The 14,734-nt window shown below is 33.4% G+C and overlaps 1 protein-coding gene across 1 annotated transcript in view; it reads left to right on the plus strand.

Moving 5' to 3' along the window:
- Positions 1-13,446, plus strand: part of LOC130810679 (uncharacterized) — a 45,852-nt gene extending 32,406 nt beyond the window's left edge. Inside the window, exon 5 of the mRNA XM_057676820.1 lies at positions 13,279-13,446. Within this exon, the coding sequence (XP_057532803.1) occupies positions 13,279-13,446 (168 nt within the window). The remainder of the gene's footprint in view (positions 1-13,278) is intronic.
- The last annotated feature ends 1,288 nt before the right edge of the window (positions 13,447-14,734 follow it).

The raw sequence follows: 14,734 nt of genomic DNA on the forward strand, positions 1-14,734 counted from the left end.
TGATTCTTGTTCATTCTTCATCGTTCATTCTTCATTGATCATTGGTCCTTGTTCATTCTTTGTCGTTCATTCCTCATTGATCAATGATCCTTGTTCATTCTTCATCGTTCATTCTTCAATGATCATTGATCCTTGTTCATTCTTCATCATTCATTCTTCAATGATAATTGATCCTTGTTCTTTCTTAATCGTTTATTCTTCAATGAACATTGATCCTTGTTCATTCTTCATCATTCATTCATCATTGATCATTGATCCTTGTTCATTCTTCATCGTTCATTCTTCATTGACCATTGATTCTTGTTCATTCTTCAATGAACATTGATCCTTGTTCATTCTTCATCGTTCATTTATTATTGATCATTGATCCTTGTTCATTCTTCATCGTTTATTCTTCATTGATCATTGATCCTTGTTCATTCTTCATCGTTCATTCTTAATTGATCATTGATCCTTGTTCATTCCCCATCGTTCATTCTTTATTGATCATTGATCTTTGTTCATTCTTCATCGTTCATTCTTCAATGATCATTGATCCTTGTTCATTCTTAATCAATCATTCTTCAATGAACATTGATCCTTGTTCATTCTTCATCGTTCAATCTTTATTGATCATTGATCCTTGTTCATTCTTCATCGTTCATTCTTCATTGACCATTGAACCTTGTTCATTCTTCAATAAACATTGATCCTTGTTCATTCTTCATCGTTCAATCATCATTGACCATTGATCCTTGTTCATTCTTCATCGTGCATTCTTCATTGATAATTGATCCTTGTTCATTCTTCATCGCTCATACTTCATAGATCATTAATCCTGGTTCATTCATCATGGTTCATTCTTCAATGATCATTGATCCTTGTTCATTCTTCATCGTTCATTCTTTATTGATCATTGGTCCTTGTTCTTTCTTCATCGTTCATTCTTCATTGATCATTGATCCTTGTTCATTCTTCATCATTCATTCTTCAATGATCATTGGTAGTTGTTCATTCTTCTTCGTTCATTCATCATTAATCATTGATCCTTGTTCATTCTTCATCGTTCATTCTTATTTGATCATTGATCCTTGTTCATTCTTCATCGTTCAATCTTCATTGATCATTGATCCTTGTTCATTCTTCATCGTTCATTCTTCAATGATCATTGTTCCTCGTTCAATCTTCATCGTTCATTCTTCAATGTTCATTGATCCTTGTTTATTCTTAATCGTTCATTCTTCAATGAACATTGATCCTTGTTCATTCTTCATCTTTCATTCTTCATTGATCATTGACCCTTGTTCATTCTTCATCGTTCATTCTTCATTGACCATTGAACCTTGTTCATTCTTCAATAAACATTGATCCTTGTTCATTCTTCATCGTTCAATCATCATTGATCATTGATCCTTGTTCATTCTTCATCGTGCATTCTTCATTGATAATTGATCCTTGTTCATTCTTCATCGCTCATACTTCATAGATCATTAATCCTGGTTCATTCATCATATTTCATTCTTCAATGATCATTGATCCTTGTTCATTCTTCATCGTTCATTCTTATTTGATCATTGCTCCTTGTTCATTCTTCATCGTTCAATCTTCATTGATCATTGATCCTTGTTCATTCTTCATCGTTCATTCTTCAATGATCATTGTTCCTCGTTCAATCTTCATCGTTCATTCTTCAATGTTCATTGATCCTTGTTTATTCTTAATCGTTCATTCTTCAATGAACATTGATCCTTGTTCATTCTTCATCTTTCATTCTTCATTGATCATTAACCCTTGTTCATTCTTCATCGTTCATTCTTCCTTGACCATTGATCCTTGTTCATTCTTAAATGAACTTTGATCCTTGTTCATTCTTCATCGTTCATTCTTCATTCATCATTGATCCTTGTTCATTCTTTATCGTTCATTCTTCAATGATCATTGATCCTTGTTCATTCTACTGCGTTCATTCTTCATTGATCATTGATCCTTGTTCATTCTTCATCGTTCATTCTTCTTTGATCATTGATCCATGTTCATTCTTCATCGTTCATTCTTCAATGATCGTTGGTACTTGGTCATTCTTCATCGTTCATTCATCGTTGATCATTGATCCTTGTTCATTCTTCATCGTTCATTCTTCATGGATCATTAATCCTTGTTCATTCTTCATCGTTCATTCTTTAATGATCATTGATCCTTGTTCAATCTTAATCGTTCATTCTTCAATGAACATTGATCCTTGTTCATTCTTCTTCGTTCAATCTTCATTGATCATTGATCCTTGTTCATTCTTCATCGTGCATTCTTCATTGATCATTGACCCTTGTTCATTCTTAATCGTCCATTCTTCATTGATCATTGATCCTTCTTCATTCTTCATTGTTCATTCTTCAATGATCATTGATTCTTGTTCATTCTTCATCGTTCATTCTTCATTGATCATTGGTCCTTGTTCATTCTTTGTCGTTCATTCCTCATTGATCAATGATCCTTGTTCATTCTTCATCGTTCATTCTTCCATGATCATTGATCCTTGTTCATTCTTCATCATTCATTCTTCAATGATAATTGATCCTTGTTCTTTCTTAATCGTTTATTCTTCAATGAACATTGATCCTTGTTCATTCTTCATCATTCATTCATCATTGATCATTGATCCTTGTTCATTCTTCATTGACCATTGATTCTTGTTAATTCTTCAATGAACATTGATCCTTGTTCATTCTTCATCGTTCATTCATTATTGATCATTGATCCTTGTTCATTCTTCATCGTTTATTCTTCATTGATCATTGATCCTTGTTCATTCTTCATCGTTCATTCTTAATTGATCATTGATCCTTGTTCATTCCCCATCGTTCATTCTTTATTGATCATTGATCTTTGTTCATTCTTCATCGTTCATTCTTCAATGATCATTGATCCTTGTTCATTCTTAATCAATCATTCTTCAATGAACATTGATCCTTGTTCATTCTTCATCGTTCAATCTTTATTGATCATTGATCCTTGTTCATTCTTCATCGTTCATTCTTCATTGACCATTGAACCTTGTTCATTCTTCAATAAACATTGATCCTTGTTCATTCTTCATCTTTCAATCATCATTGATAAATCATCCTTGTTCATTCTTCATCGTGCATTCTTCATTGATCATTGATCCTTGTTCATTCTTCATCGCTCATACTTCATAGATCATTAATCCTGGTTCATTCTTCATGGTTCATTCTTCAATGATCATTGATCCTTGTTCATTCTTCATCGTTCATTCTTCAATGATCATTGTTCCTCGTTCAATCTTCATCGTTCATTCTTCAATGTTCATTGATCCTTGTTTATTCTTAATCGTTCATTCTTCAATGAACATTGATCCTTGTTCATTCTTCATCTTTCATTCTTCATTGATCATTGACCCTTGTTCATTCTTCATCGTTCATTCTTCATTGACCATTGATCCTTGTTCATTCTTAAATGAACATTGATCCTTGTTCATTCTTCTTCGTTCAATCTTCATTGATCATTGATCCTTGTTCATTCTTCATCGTGCATTCTTCATTGATCATTGATCCTTGTTCATTCTTCATCGTTCATTCTTCATTGATCATTGATCCTTGTTTATTCTTCATTGTTCATTCTTCATTGATCATTGATTCTTGTTCATTCTTCATCGTTCATTCTTCATTGATCATTGGTCCTTGTTCATTCTTTGTCGTTCATTCCTCATTGATCATTGATCCTTGTTCATTCTTCATCGTTCATTCTTCAATGAACATTGATCCTTGTTCATTCTTCTTCGTTCAATCTTCATTGATCATTGATCCTTGTTCATTCTTCATCGTGCATTCTTCATTGATCATTGATCCTTGTTCATTCTTCATCGTCCATTCTTCATTGATCATTGATCCTTGTTTATTCTTCATTGTTCATTCTTCAATGATCATTGATTCTTGTACATTCTTCATCGTTCATTCTTCATTGATCATTGGTCCTTGTTCATTCTTTGTCGTTCATTCCTCATTGATCATTGATCCTTGTTCATTCTTAATCGTTTATTCTTCAATGAACATTGATCCTTATTCATTCTTCATTGATCGTTGATCCTTGTTCATTCTTCATCGTTCATTCTCCATTGATCATTTATCCTTGTTCATTCTTCATCGTTCATTATTCAATGATCATTGTTCCTCGTTTAATCTTCATCATTCATTCTTCATTGATCATTGATCCTTGTTCATTCTTCATCGTTCATTCTTCAATAATCATTGATCCTTGTTCATTCTTAATCGTTTATTCTTCAATGAACATTGATCCTTGTTCATTCTTCATCGTTCATTCTTCATTGATCATTGATCCTTGTTCATTCTTCATCGTTCATTATTCATTGACCATTGATCCTTGTTTATTCTTCAATGAACATTGATTCTTATTCATTCTTCATCATTCATTCATCATTGATCATTGATCCTTGTTCATTCTTCATCGTTCATTCTTCATTGACCATTGATTCTTGTTCATTCTTCAATGAACATTGATCCTTGTTCATTCTTCATCGTTCATTCATTATTGATCATTGATCCTGGTTCATTCTTCATCGTTTATTCTTCATTGATTATTGATCCTTGTTCATTCTTCATCGTTCATTCTTAATTGATCATTGATCCTTGTTCATTCCCCATCGTTCATTCTTTATTGATCATTGATCTTTATTCATTCTTCATCGTTCATTCTTCAATGATCATTGATGCTTGTTCATTCTTAATCAATCATTCTTCAATGAACATTGATCCTTGGTCATTCTTCATCGTTCAATCTTTATTGATCATTGATCCTTGTTCATTCTTCATCGTTCATTCTTCATTGACCATTGATCCTTGTTCATTCTTCAATAAACATTGATCCTTGTTCATTCTTCGTCGTTCATTCATCATTGATCATTGATCCTTGTTCATTTTTTATCGTGCATTCTTCATTGATCATTGATTCTTGTTCATTCTTCATCATTCATTCTTCAGTGATCATTGATCCTTCTTCATTCTTCATCGTTCATTCTTCGTTAATCATTAATCCTTGTTCATCATTCATCATTCATTCTTCATTCTTCATTGACCATTGAACCTTGTTCATTCTTCAATAAACATTGATCCTTGTTCATTATTCATCGTTCATTCATCATTGATCATTGATCCTTGTTCATTCTTCATCGTGCATTCTTCATTGATAATTGATCCTCGTTCATTCTTCATCTTTCATTCTTCCTTGATCATTGATCCTGGTTCATTCTTCATCGTTCATTCTTCAATGATCATTGATCCTTGTTCATTCTTCATCGTTCATTCTTCATTGACCATTGAACCTTGTTCATTCTTCAATAAACATTGATCCTTGTTCATTCTTCATCGTTCAATCATCATTGATCATTGATCCTTGTTCATTCTTCATCGTGCATTCTTCATTGATCATTGATCCTTGTTCATTTTTCATCGCTCATACTTCATAGATCATTAATCCTGGTTCATTCTTCATGGTTCATTCTTCAATGATCATTGATCCTTGTTCATTCTTCATCGTTCATTCTTCAATGATCATTGTTCCTCGTTCAATCTTCATCGTTCATTCTTCAATGTTCATTGATCCTTGTTTATTCTTAATCGTTCATTCTTCAATGAACATTGATCCTTGTTCATTCTTCATCTTTCATTCTTCATTGATCATTGACCCTTGTTCATTCTTCATCGATCATTCTTCATTGACCATTGATCCTTGTTCATTCTTCATCGTTCATTCTTCAATGATCATTGATCCTTGTTCGTTCTTCAGCGTTCATTCTTCATTGATCATTAATCCTTGTTCATTCTTCATCGTTCATTCTTTAATGATCATTGATCCTTGTTCAATCTTAATCGTTCATTCTTCAATGAACATTGATCCTTGTTCATTCTTCTTCGTTCAATCTTCATTGATCATTGATCCTCGTTCATTCTTCATCGTGCATTCTTCATTGATGATTGATCCTTGTTCATTCTTCATCGTCCATTCTTCATTGATCATTGATCCTTGTTCATTCTTCATTGTTCATTCTTCAATGATCATTGATTCTTGTTCATTCTTCATCGTTCATTCTTCATTGATCATTGGTCCTTGTTCATTCTTTGTCGTTCATTCCTCATTGATCATTGATCCTTGTTCATTCTTCATCGTTCATTCTTCAATGATCATTGATCCTTGTTCATTCTTCATCATTCATTCTTCAATGATAATTGATCCTTGTTTTTTCTTAATCGTTTATTCTTCAATGAACATTGATCCTTGTTCATTCTTCATTGATCGTTGATCCTTGTTCATTCTTCATCGTTCATTCTCCATTGATCATTTATCCTTGTTCATTCTTCATCGTTCATTCTTCAATGATCATTGTTCCTCGTTTAATCTTCATCGTTCATTCTTCATTGATCATTGATCCTTGTTCATTCTTCATCGTTCATTCATCAATAATCATTGATCCTTGTTCATTCTTAATCGTTTATTCTTCAATGAACATTGATCCTTGTTCATTCTTCATCGTTCATTCTTCATTGATCATTGATCCTTGTTCATTCTTCATCGTTCATTATTCATTGACCATTGATCCTTGTTTATTCTTCAATGAACATTGATTCTTATTCATTCTTCATCATTCATTCATCATTGATCATTGATCCTTGTTCATTCTTCATCGTTCATTCTTCATTGACCATTGATTCTTGTTCATTCTTCAATGAACATTGATCCTTGTTCATTCTTCATCGTTCATTCATTATTGATCATTGATCCTGGTTCATTCTTCATCGTTTATTCTTCATTGATTATTGATCCTTGTTCATTCTTCATCGTTCATTCTTAATTGATCATTGATCCTTGTTCATTCCCCATCGTTCATTCTTTATTGATCATTGATCTTTATTCATTCTTCATCGTTCATTCTTCAATGATCATTGATGCTTGTTCATTCTTAATCAATCATTCTTCAATGAACATTGATCCTTGTTCATTCTTCATCGTTCAATCTTTATTGATCATTGATCCTTGTTCATTCTTCATCGTTCATTCTTCATTGACCATTGATCCTTGTTCATTCTTCAATAAATATTGATCCTTGTTCATTCTTCGTCGTTCATTCATCATTGATCATTGATCCTTGTTCATTCTTTATCGTGCATTCTTCATTGATCATTGATTCTTGTTCATTCTTCATCGTTCATTCTTCAGTGATCATTGATCCTTCTTCATTCTTCATCGTTAATTCTTCGTTGATCATTAATCCTTGTTCATCATTCATCATTCATTCTTCATTCTTCATTGACCATTGAACCTTGTTCATTCTTCAATAAACATTGATCCTTGTTCATTATTCATCGTTCATTCATCATTGATCATTGATCCTTGTTCATTCTTCATCGTGCATTCTTCATTGATAATTGATCCTCGTTCATTCTTCATCTTTCATTCTTCCTTGATCATTGATCCTGGTTCATTCTTCATCGTTCATTCTTCAATGATCATTCATCCTTGTTCATTCTTCATCGTTCATTCTTCATTGACCATTGAACCTTGTTCATTCTTCAATAAACATTGATCCTTGTTCATTCTTCATCGTTCAATCATCATTGATCATTGATCCTTGTTCATTCTTCATCGTGCATTCTTCATTGATCATTGATCCTTGTTCATTTTTCATCGCTCATACTTCATAGATCATTAATCCTGGTTCATTCTTCATGGTTCATTCTTCAATGATCATTGATCCTTGTTCATTCTTCATCGTTCATTCTTCAATGATCATTGTTCCTCGTTCAATCTTCATCGTTCATTCTTCAATGTTCATTGATCCTTGTTTATTCTTAATCGTTCATTCTTCAATGAACATTGATCCTTGTTCATTCTTCATCTTTCATTCTTCATTGATCATCGACCCTTGTTCATTCTTCATCGATCATTCTTCATTGACCATTGATCCTTGTTCATTCTTCATCGTTCATTCTTCAATGATCATTGATCCTTGTTTGTTCTTCAGCGTTCATTCTTCATTGATCATTGATCCTTGTTCATTCTTCATCGTTCATTCTTCTTTGATCATTGATCCATGTTCATTCTTCATCGTTCATTCTTCATCGTTCATTCTTCAATGATCATTGGTACTTGGTCATTCTTCATCGTTCATTCATCGTTGATCATTGATCCTTGTTCATTCTTCATCGTTCATTCTTAATTGATCATTGATCCTTTGTCATTCCTCATCGTTCGTTCTTCATGGATCATTAATCCTTGTTCATTCTTCATCGTTCATTCTTTAATGATCATTGATCCTTGTTCAATCTTAATCGTTCATTCTTCAATGAACATTGATCCTTATTCATTCTTCTTCGTTCAATCTTCATTGATCATTGATCCTTGTTCATTATTCATCGTGCATTCTTCATTGATCATTGATCCTTGTTCATTCTTCATCGTCCATTCTTCATTGATCATTGATCCTTGTTCATTCTTCATTGTTCATTCTTCAATGATCATTGATTCTTGTTCATTCTTCATCGTTCATTCTTCATTGATCATTGGTCCTTGTTCATTCTTTGTCGTTCATTCCTCATTGATCATTGATCCTTGTTCATTCTTAATCGTTTATTCTTCAATGAACATTGATCCTTGTTCATTCTTCATTGATCGTTGATCCTTGTTCATTCTTCATCGTTCATTCTCCATTGATCATTTATCCTTGTTCATTCTTCATCGTTCATTATTCAATGATCATTGTTCCTCGTTTAATCTTCATCATTCATTCTTCATTGATCATTGATCCTTTATCATTCTTCATCGTTCATTCTTCAATAATCATTGATCCTTGTTCATTCTTAATCGTTTATTCTTCAATGAACATTGATCCTTGTTCATTCTTCATCGTTCATTATTCATTGACCATTGATCCTTGTTTATTCTTCAATGAACATTGATTCTTATTCATTCTTCATCATTCATTCATCATTGATCATTGATCCTTGTTCATTCTTCATCGTTCATTCTTCATTGACCATTGATTCTTGTTCATTCTTCAATGAACATTGATCCTTGTTCATTCTTCATCGTTCATTCATTATTGATCATTGATCCTGGTTCATTCTTCATCGTTTATTCTTCATTGATTATTGATCCTTGTTCATTCTTCATCGTTCATTCTTAATTGATCATTGATCCTTGTTCATTCCCCATCGTTCATTCTTTATTGATCATTGATCTTTATTCATTCTTCATCGTTCATTCTTCAATGATCATTGATGCTTGTTCATTCTTAATCAATCATTCTTCAATGAACATTGATCCTTGGTCATTCTTCATCGTTCAATCTTTATTGATCATTGATCCTTGTTCATTCTTCATCGTTCATTCTTCATTGACCATTGATCCTTGTTCATTCTTCAATAAACATTGATCCTTGTTCATTCTTCGTCGTTCATTCATCATTGATCATTGATCCTTGTTCATTCTTCATCGTTCATTCTTCAATGATCATTGATCCTTGTTCATTCTTCATCATTCATTCTTCAATGATAATTGATCCTTGTTTTTTCTTAATCGTTTATTCTTCAATGAACATTGATCCTTGTTCATTCTTCATTGATCCTTGATCCTTGTTCATTCTTCATTGTTCATTCTCCATTGATCATTTATCCTTGTTCATTCTTCATCGTTCATTCTTCAATAATCATTGTTCCTCGTTTAATCTTCATCGTTCATTCTTCATTGATCATTGATCCTTGTTCATTCTTCATCGTTCATTCTTCAATGATCATTGATCCTTGTTCATTCTTAATCGTTTATTCTTCAATGAACATTGATCCTTGTTCATTCTTCATCGTTCATTCTTCATTGATCATTGATCCTTGTTCATTCTTCATCGTTCATTATTCATTGACCATTGATCCTTGTTTATTCTTCAATGAACATTGATTCTTATTCATTCTTCATCATTCATTCATCATTGATCATTGATCCTTGTTCATTCTTCATCGTTCATTCTTCATTGACCATTGATTCTTGTTCATTCTTCAATGAACATTGATCCTTGTTCATTCTTCATCGTTCATTGATTATTGATCATTGATCATTGTTCATTCTTCATCGTTTATTCTTCATTGATCATTGATCCTTGTTCATTCTTCATCGTTCATTCTTAATTGATCATTGATCCTTGTTTATTCCCCATCGTTCATTCTTCAATGACCATTGATCCTTGTTCATTCTTAATCAATCATTCTTCAATGAACATTGATCCTTGTTCATTCTTCATCTTTCAATCTTTATTGATCATTGATCCTTGTTCATTCTTCATCGTTCATTCTTCATTGACCATTGATCCTTGTTCATTCTTCAATAAACATTGATCCTTGTTCATTCTTCGTCGTTCATTCATCTTTGATCATTGATCCTTGTTCATTCTTCATCGTGCATTCTTCATTGATCATTGATTCTTGTTCATTCTTCATCGTTCATTCTTCAGTGATCATTGATACTTCTTCATTCTTCATCGTTCATTCTTCGTAGATCATTGATCCTTGTTCATTATTCATCATTCATTCTTCATTCTTCATTGACCATAGAACCTTGTTCATTCTTCAATAAACATTGATCCTTGTTCATTATTCTTCGTTCATTCATCATTGATCATTGATCCTTGTTCATTCTTCATCGTGCATTCTTCATTGATAATTGATCCTCGTTCATTCTTCATCTTTCATTCTTCGTTGATCATTGATCCTGGTTCATTCTTCATCGTTCATTCTTCAATGATCATTGATGCTTGTTCATTCTTCATCGTTCATTCTTCATTGACCATTGAACCTTGTTCATTCTTCAATAAACATTGGCCCTTGTTCATTCTTCATCGTTCAATCATCATTGATCATAGATCCTTGTTCATTCTTCATCGTGCATTCTTCATTGATAACTGATCCTTGTTCATTCTTCATCGCTCATACTTCATAGATCATTAATCCTGGTTCATTCTTCATGGTTCATTCTTCACTGATCATTGATCCTTGTTCATTCTTCATCGTTCATTCTTTATTGATCATTGGTACTTGTTCATTCTTCTTCGTTCATTCATCATTAATCATTGATCCTTGTTCATTCTTCTTCGATCATTCTTATTTGATCATTGATCCTTGTTCATTCTTCATCGTTCAATCTTCATTGATCATTGATCCTTGTTCATTCTTCATCGTTCATTCTTCAATGATCATTGTTCCTCGTTCAATCTTCATCGTTCATTCTTCAATGTTCATTGATCCTTGTTTATTCTTAATCGTTCATTCTTCAATGAACATTGATCCTTGTTCATTCTTCATCTTTCATTCTTCATTGATCATTGAACCTTGTTCATTCTTCATCGTTCATTCTTCATTGACCATTGATCCTTGTTCATTCATAAATGAACTTTGATCCTTGTTCATTCTTCATCGTTCATTCTTCATTCATCATTGATCCTTGTTCATTCTTCATCGTTCATTCTTCAATGATCATTGATCCTTGTTCATTCTTCAGTGTTCATTCTTCATTGATCATTGATCCTTGTTCATTCTTCATCGTTCATTCTTCTTTGATCATTGATCCATGTTCATTCATCATCGTTCATTCTTCAATGATCATTGGTACTTGGTCATTCTTAATCGTTCATTCATCGTTGATCATTGATCCTTGTTCATTCTTCATCGTTCATTCTTAATTGATCATTGATCCTTTGTCATTCCTCATCGTTCATTCTTCATGGATCATTAATCCTTGTTCATTTTTTAATGATCATTGATCCTTGTTCAATCTTAATCGTTCATTCTTCAATGAACATTGATCCTTGTTCATTCTTCTTCTTCAATCTTCATTGATCATTGATCCTTGTTCATTCTTCATCGTGCATTCTTCATTGATCATTGATCCTTGTTTATTCTTCATCGTCCATTCTTCATTGATCATTGATCCTTGTTCATTCTTCATTGTTCATTCTTCAATGATCATTGATTCTTGTTCATTCTTCATCGTTCATTTTTCATTGATCATTGGTCCTTGTTCATTCTTTGTCGTTCATTCCTCATTGATCAATGATCCTTGTTCATTCTTCATCGTTCATTCTTCAATGATCATTGATCCTTGTTCATTCTTCATCATTCATTCTTCAATGATAATTGATCCTTGTTCTTTGTTAATTGTTTATTCTTCAATGAACATTGATCCTTGTTTATTCTTCCTTGATCCTTGATCCTTGTTCATTCTTCATCGTTCATTCTCCATTGATCATTTATCCTTGTTCATTCTTCAATGATCATTGTTCCTCGTTTAATCTTCATCGTTCATTCTTCATCGTTCATTCTTCAATGATCATTGATCCTTGTTCATTCTTAATCGTTTATTCTTCAATGAACATTGATCCTTGTTCATTCTTCATCGTTCATTCTTCATTGATCATTGATCCTTGTTCATTCTTCATCGTTCATTATTCATTGACCATTGATCCTTGTTTATTCTTCAATGAACATTGATTCTTATTCATTCTTCATCATTCATTCATCATTGATCATTGATCCTTGTTCATTCTTCATCGTTCATTCTTCATTCTTCATTGACCATTGATTCTTGTTCATTCTTCAATGAACATTGATCCTTGTTCATTCTTCATCGTTCATTCATTATTGATCATTGATCCTTGTTCATTCTTCATCGTTCATTCTTAATTGATCATTGATCCTTGTTCATTCCCCATCGTTCATTCTTTATTGATTATTGATCTTTGTTCATTCTTCATCGTTCATTCTTCAATGATCATTGATCCTTGTTCATTTTTAATCAATCATTCTTCAATGAACATTGATCCTTGTTCATTCTTCATCGTTCAATCTTTATTGATCATTGATCCTTGTTCATTGTTCATCATTCATTCTTCATTGACCATTGATCCTTGTTCATTCTTCAATGAACATTGATCCTTGTTCATTCTTCGTCGTTCATTCATCATTGATCATTGATCCTTGTTCATTCTTCATCGTGCATTCTTCATTGATCATTGATTCTTGTTCATGCTTCATCGTTCATTCTTCAGTGATCATTGATCCTTCTTCATTCTTCATCGTTCATTCTTCGTTGATCATTGATCCTTGTTCATTATTCATCATTCATTCTTCATTCTTCATTGACCATTTGATGTAAAATAAAGGGCTGATGATGAACTCTCTCGTGCAATGATTCTCGTTGCTAAACAACCTTAATCAATGATGCACTCAGAATCCCACAATACTTCCCAAACAAACACACAGACAACTCAATCAGACCAAGAACGTGGTTCTTGATTTTCCGATGGGGCTGAATGATGTACTTCGCCTGACTTGTATGATGATCCTACGTTTGATGCAAGGCAAGAAAATGATAACCTTGATCACAAACTCCCGGTGAGAACTCAAGTTTCCACGTAACTCTTCAAACTCTCCGGTCAAGTTGTCCCACAACTCAATGAAGTTTACACAAAAACTTCAAAATCAGAAAAACAAACTATGCTTTGAAGAAAATACCTCTATTATTGAAAACAATCAAACATATCCAATTACAAAGGGAAACTAAGTATTTATAGAGTTTGTTATCTCAAACTAGCCGTTACTAGGACTCCTTAGTACACGTGGAGTTAGTTAAAACAAAGCAGAAAACAACAAAGGCCAAACACTTAGCCAAAAACACGCCTTTTAATTTCTTCTGACCAGCCTTCCTTCTGTGTGTTCTCTAGTCTTCCTGGTGGATTATTAGGGTGACTCGAGGGCCTTTATGTCTAGGTCCATATAGGGAGATGTCGTCCCAATCTTTCCCTTGGTCCAGTTTACCCTGGTCTGAGCTCAGATGGTCCGTCAAGGTCTGCTGGTCGTCAGACTCTGCTGCTGTTCTGTTCCTGCTGTCTGGTCCCAATCTTGGGTCCCATGAGCTAGTTTCTGTGGGCTTCTTGTTTCCCTCATTTTCCTTGAGTATTCCTTGCCCTTTTCCAGATGTGTAGGTCTCCCTGTTGTTGTTTATTTGTTTATTTTGTGTATTTGGCGTAGATGTCAACCCATTGGTATTTGCTTGGTCTTGGATGCTCTTGGTGCGGTCTTTGTTGCTTGATGATTTTACATCACGATTGAACCCTTGGAAAAGAATTGTCCCCAATTCTTCGTCTGGTTGGTGTAGGGTTAGATCTCCTATATTGAAGATAGGAGATATGTTATGCTCAGGAGGGAGTTGGATCTCAAAGGCATTGTCTCCATACTTTTTCAGAACAGAGTATGGGCCTATGGCTCTGGGTTGGAGTTTATTTTTTCTTAAGTGTGGGAATCTGTTTTTCCTGAGGTATACCCACACTTGATCTCCTTCCTTAATTGGTTGTCGTGCCTTCAAGTGCTTGTCTGCTTGCTTTTTGTACTTCCTGTTGGCTTCTTCCAAATTGGCATACACTTGCTGATGGATTGCTTCCATTTGCTGGATTAAGTCCTCTGCTTCAACTTGTTTGCTGTCACAGAGAGGCAAATCAATTAATGAAGTTGGGAGTAAAGGGTTAGTACCATATACACACTCAAAAGGAGTGTGTTTTGTGGAACAGCTAGGGGCCCTGTTGTAAGCAAACTCAGCATAACATAATTTTAAATCCCATTCCCTGATATTCTTAGTTACCAAGGCTCTTAGCATGTTGCCTAGGCTTCTGTTGGTCACTTCAGTCTGC

The sequence above is a fragment of the Amaranthus tricolor genome, chromosome 4 (assembly GCF_026212465.1).
Source record: "Amaranthus tricolor cultivar Red isolate AtriRed21 chromosome 4, ASM2621246v1, whole genome shotgun sequence".
NCBI lineage: Eukaryota > Viridiplantae > Streptophyta > Magnoliopsida > Caryophyllales > Amaranthaceae > Amaranthus > Amaranthus tricolor.